This window comes from Sander lucioperca, chromosome 2, assembly GCF_008315115.2.
Source record: "Sander lucioperca isolate FBNREF2018 chromosome 2, SLUC_FBN_1.2, whole genome shotgun sequence".
NCBI lineage: Eukaryota > Metazoa > Chordata > Actinopteri > Perciformes > Percidae > Sander > Sander lucioperca.
Genome location: NC_050174.1, coordinates 9,512,259 through 9,525,946, shown reverse-complemented (window position 1 = coordinate 9,525,946; position 13,688 = coordinate 9,512,259). Strand labels below are relative to the sequence as shown.

Genomic DNA, 13,688 nt, shown 5'->3' with positions numbered 1-13,688 from the left:
TGCAGAGACGGAGAGCGTAGGTATATGTAAGGAGATAACATAGGCACAGGCTAATTATTGCTAACTAAAATGCTAGTTAACATTTAGTAATTCAACTTAAACAGCTAATTTAAGTCGAAACTGCCTGTGAGCTACTCCTGTACTATACGGTAATTCCTCTACTATGCGACAGTAAGTCGCTTGGTTATGACACAATTGTTAGCCTATTTTTACAAAAACGCCTGCTACGGAGCCATAACGTGAGGTACAAGGTAATGGATACATTGTTGTGTTTCTTTAGAAATAAACAATGGACAAATAAAGTCTTTAAATGCTTCAGATGTAAAGTTATTCGCTGTCAAAGTGACATCAAAATGAATGGCAGTCAATGGAATGCTAACGGCGGGTGAGTGCTTGTTAGCATCAAAATGGCGCCATAGCATTCATACAGCATTCATTAGCAGAATGCTAGCATGTTATGGGCAACAACGAGTCAACCTGTAAGAAATCAAAATGACATAAGTACTCGTTCATTCAACTTCTGACCTATAATCCATGTTGAACTTGCAAAAACTACAATCAAATCTGAGATTTCTCAACGACAATCAGGCGAAAGAGACAAATGTAGCCGTCTAGCTCCATAGAGTCCCATTCATTTTGCACTGGACCGCGATCACCCCCAGTGGAACTCTGGTGGAACTGCAACCAAATTCTGTACAGTGGGGCTGAATAGGGAGTGGAAAGGCTTTCCGTAGTCCGGCTTTGATGGCACTGACCAGATTTGAAGTCGATCGGATGAAATCTCTGGGAGGAGTTTGTTAAAGTACGACGTGGAAATAGCCAAAATCGCACTAATTTCAAACTTTCAATTCAAAATGGCAGACTTCCTGTTGCGTTAAGGGTATTTGTCCAATGAGCTTTTTGTATGTCTTGACATGCCATATATATATGTGTACCACGTTTCCTTAGTCTACGTTAAACGCACTGCAGGGGCTACATTTTTTTAACTTTGTAGGGGGCGCTAGCGAGCCATTTTTGTGCGCCTATTCCCGAAACCCTTAAAATACGTAGATTTTCACCAGGATTGATGCGACCACCAATTTTGGTGAATTTTTGAGTATGTTAAGCCCCTCAAAAAGGCGACGAAGGACTCGGAAAAATAATCCTTACAAAAACAATAGGTTCCTCACACTTTCAGTGCAAGGCACCATTGGGGCAAATAGATATATGGAAACCATGAGGAGGCTGCAAGGCAGTCGGCCACAGCCAAGTATTTACACAGGGTAAGGCAGGTTCTGAAGAGTCAGCTGAATAGTAAGAACAAGGTCCGAGCCATTAGCACATGTGCACTGCCAGTCATTAGATACCCAGGTACCTGGCAATAACCTGGCCAAAGGAAGCTATAGAAGCCACTGATATCAAAACCAGGAAGCTCCTCACAATGCATGGAGGGTTTCATCCCAAGTCCAACCAAGCCAGGGACGTGCACAGATCCGGGTTCGGACCTGCTGGAAAAAATGAGTAACCCAAAAAAGTAACAAAAAATCTTAATAATTCTTTTCAATGTTTTTTACCCTTATTCATGCTTTGCATATGTGTAGATGTGAAATGCAAGAGAATTTGGGTGTTTTTTGAAAAATGAGTAACTCAAAACTCAAACCCAAACAAAACAGGAAGTGGGTGTAACTTGGGTGTACATTGTCCAATTGGCTCAAAACTTTTCAGGATTAATAAGAGTCCAACCCTGAGGACATCTAGAGACAGATATTTACTCAAAGTCATAGTGCCCCCTAGTGGCAACAGGAAGTAGACCTAAAAGTTAAGGTGCTATACTTTACAGGACAATTCCGGCTGTGTACCGAGTCAAATGTTCTCTGGGATCTGTTTTCATGCTAATCGAATGCGTCTCTAGCTTTAAACAAGCTAACGCAAACCAGTGGTTAGCTGCTAACTCTAGCTTTCGGGGCAGATGGTAAATCACTATTTTATACCACTAAGAAGGCTCAAAATAGCACCACACTTCAACAGTAGCATAATGAGGGTCCCTACATGTAAACCGAAGCATTGAGAACTTTGTAAGTGTATATATAGTTTATTAAAAAGATAGATTATAAAGACAGTAGCGTTCATGTTTACATGCGGGCGCCATCTTGGAAAACAGTCATGAGCTAGCATTAGCAGCTAACCACTGGTTTGCGGAAGCTTGTTTAAAACTAGAGACGCATTCGATTAGCATGAAAACAGATCCCAGAGAATGTTTGACTTGGTACACATTTGTTATTAACCCCTAGGTTCATTTTGCGCCAGAATTATCCTTTAACAAACTCCTCCTAGAGATTTCATCCGATCGACTTCAAATTTGGTCTGTGCCATCTCAAGACCTTAACGATGAAAAGTTATTAAAATCAAGACTTTTTGTCGAAAGGTGTGGGCGTGGCGGCCATTTTGGGCATTTATCGATGAATGAAGAAGTTGTTGTAACTTTAGTGTACATTGTCATATCTGCCCGAAATTTCTCATGTTTGACAAAGGTCCATCTATAGGCCAAAATTGACTTTTGGTCATAGCGCCCCCTGCTGGCCACAGGATATCAGCCTTATATGACAAACATCATCCGATTTACATGAAACTTATGTGTAGTCTACATGTGATACTGAGCCGCCCCCTATACTTTAACCACGCCCATGTATTCAGACCACGCCCCTTTATGCATTTTGAACCGTTTAAGTAAGGTACAGTCTTGTGTGAGGTATCATTGAACTCAGCAGAGAGATCCTTTGTCATTGGTCATGGTTTTGCCCACCCCCTATTCTTACGCTACGCCCCCTTTCATAACTTATGACGTAGACTATTGTGTGAGGTATCATTGAACTCAACAGAGAGTTCCTTTTTCATTGGTGATGGTTTGCGATGTCCGACGGTCGCACAAATACACAGGCGCATGGAGCAGCGTCTGCCAGTAACCCCAACGCGCAAGGAGGTTTGAGGGCCCGTCCAACGCTGCTTGCAGCTTTAATTAGGGCCCGAGTGCCGACAGCGGCGAAGGCCCTATTGAAACTGAAGGAATTATTATTATTACGGCAAATGAATTGGCTTTTTGAGGGGCTTAACATATTCAAAAACTCACCAAATTTGGCAGTCGCATCAAGTCTGGTGAAAATTTACGTATTTTATGGGTTTCGAGAATAGGCGCGCAAAAAAGGCTCGCTAGCGCCCCCTACAAAGTTAAAAAAATTGAGCCCCTGCAGTGCGTTTAACGTAGACTCACGAAATTGGAGCCATACCCTAAACCCAACAGGAAGTCCGCCATTCTGATTTCAAAGTTCGAAATTAGTGCGATTTTGGCCATTTCCACATGTCGTACTTTAACAAACTCCTCCTGGAGATTTCATCTGATCAACTTCAAATTCGGTCTGTGCCATCTTAAGACGGTAAAGATGAAAAGTTGTTAAAAGAAAAACTTTTTGTCATAGGGCGTGGCCGTGGTGGGGCGGCCATTTTGTGCGTTTCGCCATCAAAACAGGAAGTGGCTGTAACTTGAGTGCACATTGTCCAACTGGCTCAAAACTTTTCAGGAATCATAAGTGTCCAACCCTGAGGACAAATAAAGGCCGATCTTTACTTAAAGTCATAGCGCCCCCTAATGGCAACAGGAAGTAGGCCCAAAAGACAAGGTGCTATACTTTAACGAACTCCTCCTAGAGATTTCATCCGGCAGACTTCAAACTTGGTCTGTAATATCCCAACACCTTAAAGATGAAAAGTTATTAAAAGAAAAACTTTTCGTCGGATGGTGTGGGCGTGGCGTGGCGGCCATTTTGAGTGTTTAGTGATGAACAAAGAAGTTGTTGTAACTTGAGTATACGTTGTCGTATCTGCCCGAAATTTCTCACGATTGACAAGGGTCCAGGTCTGAGGACATCTACAGGCCAATATTTACTTTTGGTCATAGCGCCCCCCGCTGGCAACAGGAAATGCGCCTTATATGACAAACATCATCCTATTTACATGAAACTTATAATGTGTGGTCTACATGTGATACTGAGCCGCCCCCTATACTTTAACCACGCCCACTTACTCAGACCCCGCCCCCTTTCATAACATTTGAACCGTTTAAGGTAGAGTCTTGTGTGAGGTGTCATTGAACTCAGCACAGAGTTCATTTTTAATTGGTGATGGTTTCACCCGCCCCCTAACCTTTAGCCACGCCCCCTTTTATAACTAATTACCCTTTTGGTGTAAACCCTTGTGTGAGGTATCATTGAACTCAGCAGAGACATCATTATTCATTGGTGATGGTTTGACCCACCCCCTAAGCTTTAGCCACTCCCCCTTTTATAACTAATGAACCATTTGATGTAGACCCTTGTGTGAGGTGTCATTGAACTCAGCAGACTTTCTTATTTATTGGTCATGGTTTGGCCTGCCCCCCTATGCTTAAGTCACGCCCCCTTTCATAAATGGTGACCCGTTTATGGTAGAGTCTTATGTGAGGTATCATTGAACTCAGCAGAGTCTTCATTTTTAATTGTTGATGGTTTGACCCGCCCCCTATGCTTTAGCCACGCCCCCTTTTCACAGTTAATGAACCATATGATGTAGAGTCTTGTGTTGAACTCGGCAGGGAGTTCCCTTTTCATTGTTGATGATTTGCTGTCCATGAAAATGCAAGGTCACAAGGAGCTGCGCAGAGGCGCGAGGCCGTCCATCGCTGCTTGCAGCTTTAATTTTATAATTCTTTTTGCTAGCAGGGTTTATTTATGTGATTTATGTGTTGATTTTCTTTGGTTCACATTTTACTGAGTATTTCATTTGTACTCATCAGAAGCTGGATTTGGTTTCTCTCTCACTTAAATTTACTCACAGAGAGAGAGAGAGAGAGAGAGAGAGAGAGAGAGAGAGAGAGAGAGAGAGAGAGAGAGAGGGGGAGAGAGGAGAACTGAGACTGCTTGTTAAGTAAACCCACAAGCTTATCTCGGCAGCGAGGGAGGGCGCGTGTCTAATAAGTAATCCAGCCTGTCCCATCATCCCCTCCCACCAATCGCGCCTCTCTCTGTCGCGCGCGCTCTCTCTCCACGGGACGCATGGCGCATGACGGGACTGCTGTAATCAAATGCGGAAGTTTACACCCAGGAAAGCTGCTGCCGTCACAACCAAGATGAGTGTTGACATGACAGTTGAGCTGTAACGAGGAGAAGAAGCGGTGCGTAGGGGACAGCGAGGCGGCGAGACCGCAGGAAAACAACAGAGCCAACGCTGCTGATGACTTCAGACTCGCATATGGCTTCTCTGAACAGCGCGGAGCGACGGGCATTCGCTCTTAAAATCAACAGGTAAAAATGTCTGTAGGTTAGCTCTGGTTGTTTTGCTATCAGGGTTAGTTTTAGGCGTGAATGTGAACTCTTGGTACCTCCCCAGAGATATGGGTAGGAGCTCTGTCTTGACAGTTAGAGGGGTTTCCACAGTGGGGCAGGCAGCCACATGTTATGAATGTTAATGCTGCAGGTTAGTTCACTTTGTCCCGGAAAAAAGGCAGCCTGGAGGATAATAAACAGCCAACTTTTTATTTGTAACTTTCCCATAAGAAATGTTAAAGGACAGTTAACTTCTGGTAATAGTGACATCCAGATACATTGTCTCTCTTGTTGGCTCGTTATTTACATAAACAAAGACTCAGAAGTGGAGACACAACGCTGAAGCTTCTACACTAGCTTGACCAATCTGTATGTTATCAGTGTCATTTCCTCCTCGTGAGGATGCTGTTTCTATATCTAGTGTTTGTTATATGACAATTTCCTGTGCTGCATAAGGTCTGACTAGCCCTTAGAGCTGCTATAAATGAGTAAGGGATGTGGTCATAGTTCCTGCTATTACACTGGCCAGGTGTGGAGGAAGTATGTACATGGAAGTCTATTGTGTTCCATGCCTTCTCAGTAGTACGACTCATTAAAACAAATACACTAATAGGCTACTTCCTATGATGAGCATGCACCGGCATATTAGCTTCTCCAGTACAGAATGTGCAGATCAAACTGAGTGGCTTTTTGAACATTTTATGTGTGATGTTGCAGCAGTTTAACTATGCATGATGGTTCATTCCCATTGTGAAGGTGGAGAGATTAGTTTTGATCAAATACATCATGGTGGATGATGAGGAGGCATATTGTTTACCCTCACATTTGTTTTCATTGTACACAAAAGGCACTTTTTAAATCCTCTTTGATGCTCTCTTTAAAGCATTTACTGCCCCAAAAAAAAGCCCCCATACAGTAAGTGTACCATCTAAAACTTTGTAACTTGGATGAAAATTAATATTTTAATAAAAAATAAATGATTTTCTTACATAAGGGATTTTAATGAATTGCCACTGATGCAGTCAGTGATTTAAAGTAGGGCTGCATTTTTTTTTATTTTTTATTATTGATTAATCTGCCAGCTATTTTTATGATTATTTGTTTGTCTATACAATTTAAGAATACAGTGAAAAATGCCAATCATAATATCCTAGTACTCAAGATGACGTCTTGAAATTGTAAGTTTTGTCCAACAGCAGTCTAACAACTATTCAGTTTACAATTATATAAAGCAGAGAAAGGCAGCAAATCCTCACAGTTGAAAAGCTAAAACCAGCAAATAAATGATTTAAGAGGTTAATCGATAATCTAAAATTTGCTGATTGATGTCTGATTGTTTACCACATCTGGTACCATCTACCACAACAGTGAATGCACCGTCCTCTTGTTTTTAATAGCAAGGAGAAAGCATGGATCCTTGCTGTGCTGTGCTGTGCTGTGCTGTGCAGAGCTGAGCTCAGCTGCTGAGAGATGTGAGGGATCTTGGGTCACAGCTTGAATCTAGTGATGAGCCAGCGGAGGGGTTAGAAGATGCTGCGCTGTAGCAAAGCATGATGTTGTGAAATGTGTGGTTGCAAAACAGTACAGCCAGTAAGGGATGATGCAAGAGACACAATTCACATTAGTTGACAGTGATTTCTCATACTGTTGTTAGTTGTAGTGAGGGAATTATGTTTGTTTTTAACATAAATTGTTTTTTATATTGTCAGCTCAGTAACATTGAATGAAAAATATGTAATATACGGCTTCTTTTTTGTGTTGTTGTAATGTTATGTACAGCACGTGTTAGGTACAGAACTAATGTCAAAACCTCATGGAAACGGACTCTGAGGTGGACTCAGACGTGGGTCATTTTAGGTCCAATGCCAGGTAGTGTAAGCTATTAAAAAGATCAGACAATCAGTACTTTGACATGTGCGATTATTTTAAGCATTTTTGACTTTATTATGATATTGGACAGTTGAAAAGTGACAGAAAATTAAGGGAGAGAGAGGAGGGATGATATGCAACAAAGGTCCCATGGCCAGACCCGCTGACATTGTGATTACATGGTCCGCGTCTTGAACACCTAAGCCACTAGAACATGCATTGGTCAAACAAACTGCAGGTTTAGTTGATCATGGCAACAAAAGCTAGACACAAACAAACCGCAGTGACAAAGAGGAACAGTGGTCACAATTTGAAACTAAAGTAAACAATATGTAGCAGGATGGAAAACCTGTTAATTGCCACACAAACTAATATGTCTCATATTTGTAGAGGTGTTACTTCAGGGTTAAATAAGAAATGTTGTTTTATCCACCCCTAAATATTCTGTATGTGCTTACGAGCAGTTCCTCTGTCTATCACGATGGAGTGTAAAGGAAATCCTGCACACTGTGGACACTATGTCGCTACGGTTTCACTTCATTTTTTTGTTGTTGTTCATGGCAGTTTTAAATCAGGAAATATGTGTTTCTTCATTAGCACATAAAAAGGGGAATGGAAAAGAGGTGTGAGAATATGTCAGTCAAAAATGCAAAACATAGTAGGGTAGCACAGTGTTCACTTTTGGTGAGGAGATCGAAGGTAGCTGAACACTTAATATTCTACCGCTGAACATGTTACTTACTAGCATATGGTAACAGGTGTGAGGACAGCTGTGGACGTGGGGCCTCTGTTGTTCAATACTCCTTAGTGGCAGGGGTATCCGGATTGAGTTACATCTGATTTCCTGTGGGCTCTGGTTAATGACATCTGTTAACCCTCATGGCTGTTGGTGGGCCATTGAGTGATGGATTGGGTAGCGTTTCAAAAAGACGCTGTAGCTTCCCAAAGAACTTTTAATAAATGACTTGCCCTGTGGTTAAAGCATTCAAACTCAGCTATAAGTTGTGTTTAAAGTATTCTTCTGTCACTTTTGTTGTTGTTGCTCGGAGCTGCTGTGTCCCCAGTCTTGCTAAATGGCTGTGTTTGTGCGTGCCTCCCTCTGACAGGAAGCTGAGCAGTGATGATGCTGATAGCAGTAAGACCCATTAAGTCTGGAGACATATGATAGTATGAGACAGTGGGGGCATCCCTTTGGTCTGCTTTCCTCCTCTTGTCATGTACACCACTCTCTGTTTTCCTGGGATTCTTTTTGGCTCAGCTGAGGGAGAAATGACTTATTTGAGAAAGCAGAAGGGAGAAGCTAAAGGAGCCACCCACCTCTAGTGGCTTGACTTAATAATAATGATGATAATAGGGATAATTACACTATCTGGCTGAGCAGTATGCCTAGTGGTGAGAGTCACGTCACAAGGAGTAAATGCAGATAATCATGAGTAAAATTATAGATTTGTCTATCTGGGAGTGTGTGTGTGTTATTAATCTGAAATGTAGCCATGAGAAGCATTGCAACTCCAGTTTTAGAGCAGTGTTTCAAGGAATGCTTGGCCAATGATTCCAGAAATGCTGACAGGAACACACCATATGCACACACAGCAAGTGCAGGCCTGCCATAGACAGCATGCAGTTACAAAAAGGGGCCAACCAATTTCTATAGGGAGGGGATGATAAAAGGTTTTCCCTCTGGAACCCACAATGAGACTTGAGACCTCTCAGAAATCAGCCAGCCTTTGTGCAGGTCCTGTACAATCCTTTAGCATGCTGCAGTATATAATTGTAATGTCACAGGAACATAAAACATCTGTTTAGCAGGCAGCTGATCATATTCACATTAAAGTAAGTCTAACAGCATCACTGACAGATTAGAGGTATGTTTGACAGCTTATAAATACTTGAAATAATGGGGTCACACACAAAGCTGCTTTATCAAATGTTATTTTATTCTGATGAGTTATGAAAAATGTTTGGCCATCTGGCATTTTTCATTGTCTTTGAATAAGAGACAATGTGTTTCCGTGTGCATACAGGATGATCTAATTAGCACAGTGTGACAGTGGACACAAGGTCCATGGTTATGATCACAATATCATAGCCTAACCATTGATCTGTGAAGGAAACCAAATATATATTCCTATTTTACAGCTGATAACTATTAAAGTTTGGTTACTCTAATATGTTATTTTTTACCTCCAAAATTGCTTTGTTGCCTAGTAACAATTAAAATAATGAAATAAGTAATCATCCAAAAATGGATTTATGATGAATAATTATACTAATCAGTGCTATGACATGACATAGTAATGCTGTAGTTGCTGTAATTGATGTGCATCATATGATTTATGATATACATTACAAAGCTCTTATACAAACAAACAACAGGATAATAGTGCCAAAAATTGTGTTGAGTGTTTATGTGTTTTATCAGTGTGCCTAATGTGTCATTAGCCCTGATTTATAGTTGGAGTTTTCTGTCAGTTTTTAATTCTGGCTCTGGTAGCAGCTGTTTAAAGAGTGCCATCCTCATCAGTGTTGATTACCTATTCTAATTATATCTCGTGAAAAAATACAAAGGAAACTTGTAGTTATTGGCATTAGGATGTTGTGTTCTGCTTGGAAAATGCTCTTTTAATAGCAATTCAAATGTCCGATGATCCGATCCCAAAGCGGGAGCATTTATTGACATTTTGCAGTTGATTTTTAGTGCTTTAGCTTGATATCAAAGCCTCTTATCAAAGCATGTTAAATAGTGACAATCAATATGTTTGCATTCACACAAGAAATTAGGTTACTCAGAGACATCAGGTTGCACAGGAAATCAGACAATGCATTCACATACACTGTGGTAGCTTGGATACCTTAAAACTGCATATACATGTACTGTGCGCGCAGATTCCACCCCTACCCCGGCCTTATTGTAAAACCATGGATTACCTCTTTGAAGTTTACTTCAGTGATACATTACATTATTACACTATGTAGGAATAAAGATTGACATTCAATGTGACCAAGATGATGTTGTGATTGCAGTGGCAGCACTGCCAGTAAACCATAACCACACGATATATTCAAATTCTGATGCCCACTGTGCTTTACTTAGGCTAAGCTAAATTCCTAAGCAATTATTTGAATTGTATGTTTAAGATGTTCGGGAAACCTGATCCATTGCTCAAAGGAGTTGCAGTCTATACTGATTTGCTGATGCTGGGTCTGCTCTCATTTTATTTTAGGAAAACATTATCACACTAAAAGAGTGGTGTTGAAGAATATGCCTTTTGGGGAATGCCACTATGGTCATTCTCAGAGATGTCCGATCTAAAGACCCTTTGCCCTGATGAGGCACACCAACCACAGAGCTGCATTCAAGACCAAAGCAGTCAACTGTAATAACAGCTGTTTGTTACTATATGTTTTACTGAACCTTGCCTATTCAGTCCTCTTGACTTCTATTCACCAATGCCCTTGCAGGCATTGTTGACAGCATATACTGTATGTGTCACCTTTAAAGTCTCTGGGTTGATCCATTATGAGATTTTGTAACTTGTTCAGTCTTAGTGGTTTCAGTAAAAACAATATTATCAAGACATTGCTTTATACCAGGCTTATGACACAAGCTGCTTTTTCTATCATTTCAGCAGAATCATCAAAATCCAAAGATCTGCTTGTTTTCCTGACAAGAGCAGCTTTGGTTTTATGTCACAAAGGATGCCAAGACACAGGCCCGATAAAGAGAATGACAGATGCTGTGACAAGCTGTTTTTCTACTAGTGTTAAAATAATGTCTGCTGGCAAAAGTAGGCCTGTCGCGATAGTCAATAAATCAATTAATCGCACGATAAAAAAAAATAGCTCGATAATTTTTCCGGCCACGTTAATTTCCATTTGCATGCTTGTTTGTTTTCCTTGTCTCTCTCTCTGTCTCTCTCTCTACCAAAGAGACTGGATGACCACTCTCGGTTCCTTAGCGTAACGAGGAGTGAACCCTCTTGTCAGTCGCACGGTCTTTGTGTGGGCGGGACTCCTGGTGGAGAGAGAGAGACAGAGAAAACACTAGTTGTTGGAGCAGGGTTTCCCGCAGCACTTTGCAGTTAAGGTGCCGTCAAAAAAAAAAAAAAAAAAGTATATGAGCGATATCCGCCGTGTTACTCGGCGTCCTGTTTTCTCCCTTCATTCCAAAGCACACAGTTGACAACCTGCAGGTGGAGGTGGTGGAGACAGGCTCAGACATACACGCCGCTGTGGACTATGTCTCGCAAGCGGTTTCAGGAAAGTGGCTGCATGTGTCCAACAATGCACAGAACATTAACCGGTACAAGCCTACAGCTGTCCGCCGATACGGAGTGCGGAAAGTGTGTCAGAGGCTCCCAGACGGTGAACTGAGACTCTGTTACCTGTTTGTCGGTCAACGGTTAATGATCGGTTATTTAATTTCATTGTGCTTTCTTTTGGAAGGCTGGCTGCAAAAAATCGTCACTTACTAGCTAATTAATTAGCCTGAGGTAAACGATAGCTATCAGTAAACAGAAGTGACGTGGTGGCTGGCGTTTGGTGTGTGCGCCAGTTTTTGTGTGGGTGTGTGGGTGTATGGGTGTGGGTGTGTGTGTGTGGGTGTGTGTGGGTGTCGGCCTGTCCCTGCGAAGCTCTGACCTGCAGACAGCAGAGGAGCAGAAGAAAGTAGCTGCACCTTCGCCAAAATGAAGACTGAAAAACAGAATTATTTTGATACAAACATTTACTCGCCATGTGGCAGATAGCCACATAGATATAGATATAATTTATTAATTATATATTATTTAAATGTAATAGTTAGTGTTTAATAAATAATTGTTAAATGTAGTACAGAGTCTGTAGTCTTATCGCACAAACACTCGACGAATGCTGCAAACATTTGACAGCCAGTACGAATTGCCTGGGAGAACATACGTGTCACAAATGGCAATTCCACAACTGTAGAACAGCATGAAAGACGACATACTAAAGGAGATCAAAGACATATTGTGGATATTTAAAATGTCTTCCAGTTCCAGTGTTAAATATTCTTTAGAAATAAAAGTGTATTGATCTTTGAAAAGGTGTACCTGCATTATTATGCCATTATCATTATATTAGATGAAAATGGTCTCAGAACAACAATATTATCGTTTATCGCAATAATTTCTGGGACAATTTATCGTCCAGCAAAATGTGTTATTGTGACATGCCTAGGCAAAAGCTGATTACTTTTTTACTTGCCTGGTCTTTTTATAGACAGGCTCTGAATGTGTGTCATTGTATGCAAGTTAGCAGACAGAATGTGCATGTATGTGTATGTATATGCAAATATTACTTTATATAAAGTATGTTCTTTATATAAAGTGTTGGTATGCCTGACCTTTGAGCTTTGTCTCCAAACTCCCAATGAAAGATATAGAGGGAGTGCACACAGTTAGTGTGAGTGGCTGTCGGCTCAGTCTGCACACAGGGTAGGGCATGATTCTTTTGAAGTCAAGTTATGAGAAGGTTTTACAGGGTTTAAATTGCACTGGGTACAAGCTCAATACACCCACCAGACAATCTGCCCTTGAGCAAGAATAGGCATTTTTGTTTGCAAAAGTATATCACATCAGAATTACATACATCTCAGCAGTAGTCATTCTCATTTCAAAGTGAAACATGCTAAAAACCAATCTGACCAAACAGAAGATGTCTGAGGCAGAAGTCAGAACTCTGGCCTGTCAATTACTCCTCTTCAGATACCTGGTGAGGTGAAGCTAGGAGTGTCATTTCTTGTGTTGACCTAAGACTTCCTGGAGCTTTAGTTTCTTGCCTACGGCCCCTTTAAGCTCCATTGGCTTATGTGATTTGACAATTGACACATTGCATTACAAGGAGCATCTCAGCACATTCCTTTTAGACATTAGCCGTTTGAAGTAGGGCTGGCAAATATGTCTATATTATATCGATATACAAGACTAGATAATGTCTTAAATTTTGGATATCGTAATATGACATAAGTGTTGTCTTTTCCTGGTTTTAAGGGCAACATTACAGTAAAGTGATGCAATTTTCTGAACTTACCAGACTGTTCTAGCTGTTCTATCATTTGCCTTTACCCACTTAGTCATTATATCCACATTACTGATCATTATTTATCAAAAATATCATTGTGTAAATATTTTGTACCAATAGTCAGCCCTACAATATCACCGCAATATTGATGTATTTGGTCAAAAATATCCTGATATTTGAGTTTCTCCATATCGCCCAGCTCTAGTTTGAAGAGAATTTAGGTTGTTGATGTGCAGGTGCAGGTTTCCAAGTGCTGTTTTTTTACATACTGCTCTAATAAATCTGCATATTGGATGATTGTGGTTGTAATAAGCAGCTATCAGGTGTGAGGGTTTGTACAGAATATGTGTGTACACCTGCACCGCTCCTTCAGACTGAGGTCTACTCTCTGAGGGTTATATAAGGGTTAAATATATGTTGTGAACTGTGTAGGTTAACAGAGTA

General features: G+C 41.0%; 1 protein-coding gene across 1 annotated transcript in view; it reads left to right on the top strand.

The window, feature by feature from the left end:
* Positions 1-5,053: 5,053 nt before the first annotated feature.
* Positions 5,054-13,688, top strand: part of dock8 (dedicator of cytokinesis 8) — a 62,376-nt gene continuing 53,741 nt past the window's right edge. Inside the window, exon 1 of the mRNA XM_035991917.1 lies at positions 5,054-5,312. Within this exon, the coding sequence (XP_035847810.1) occupies positions 5,242-5,312 (71 nt within the window). The 5' untranslated portion in view covers positions 5,054-5,241. The remainder of the gene's footprint in view (positions 5,313-13,688) is intronic.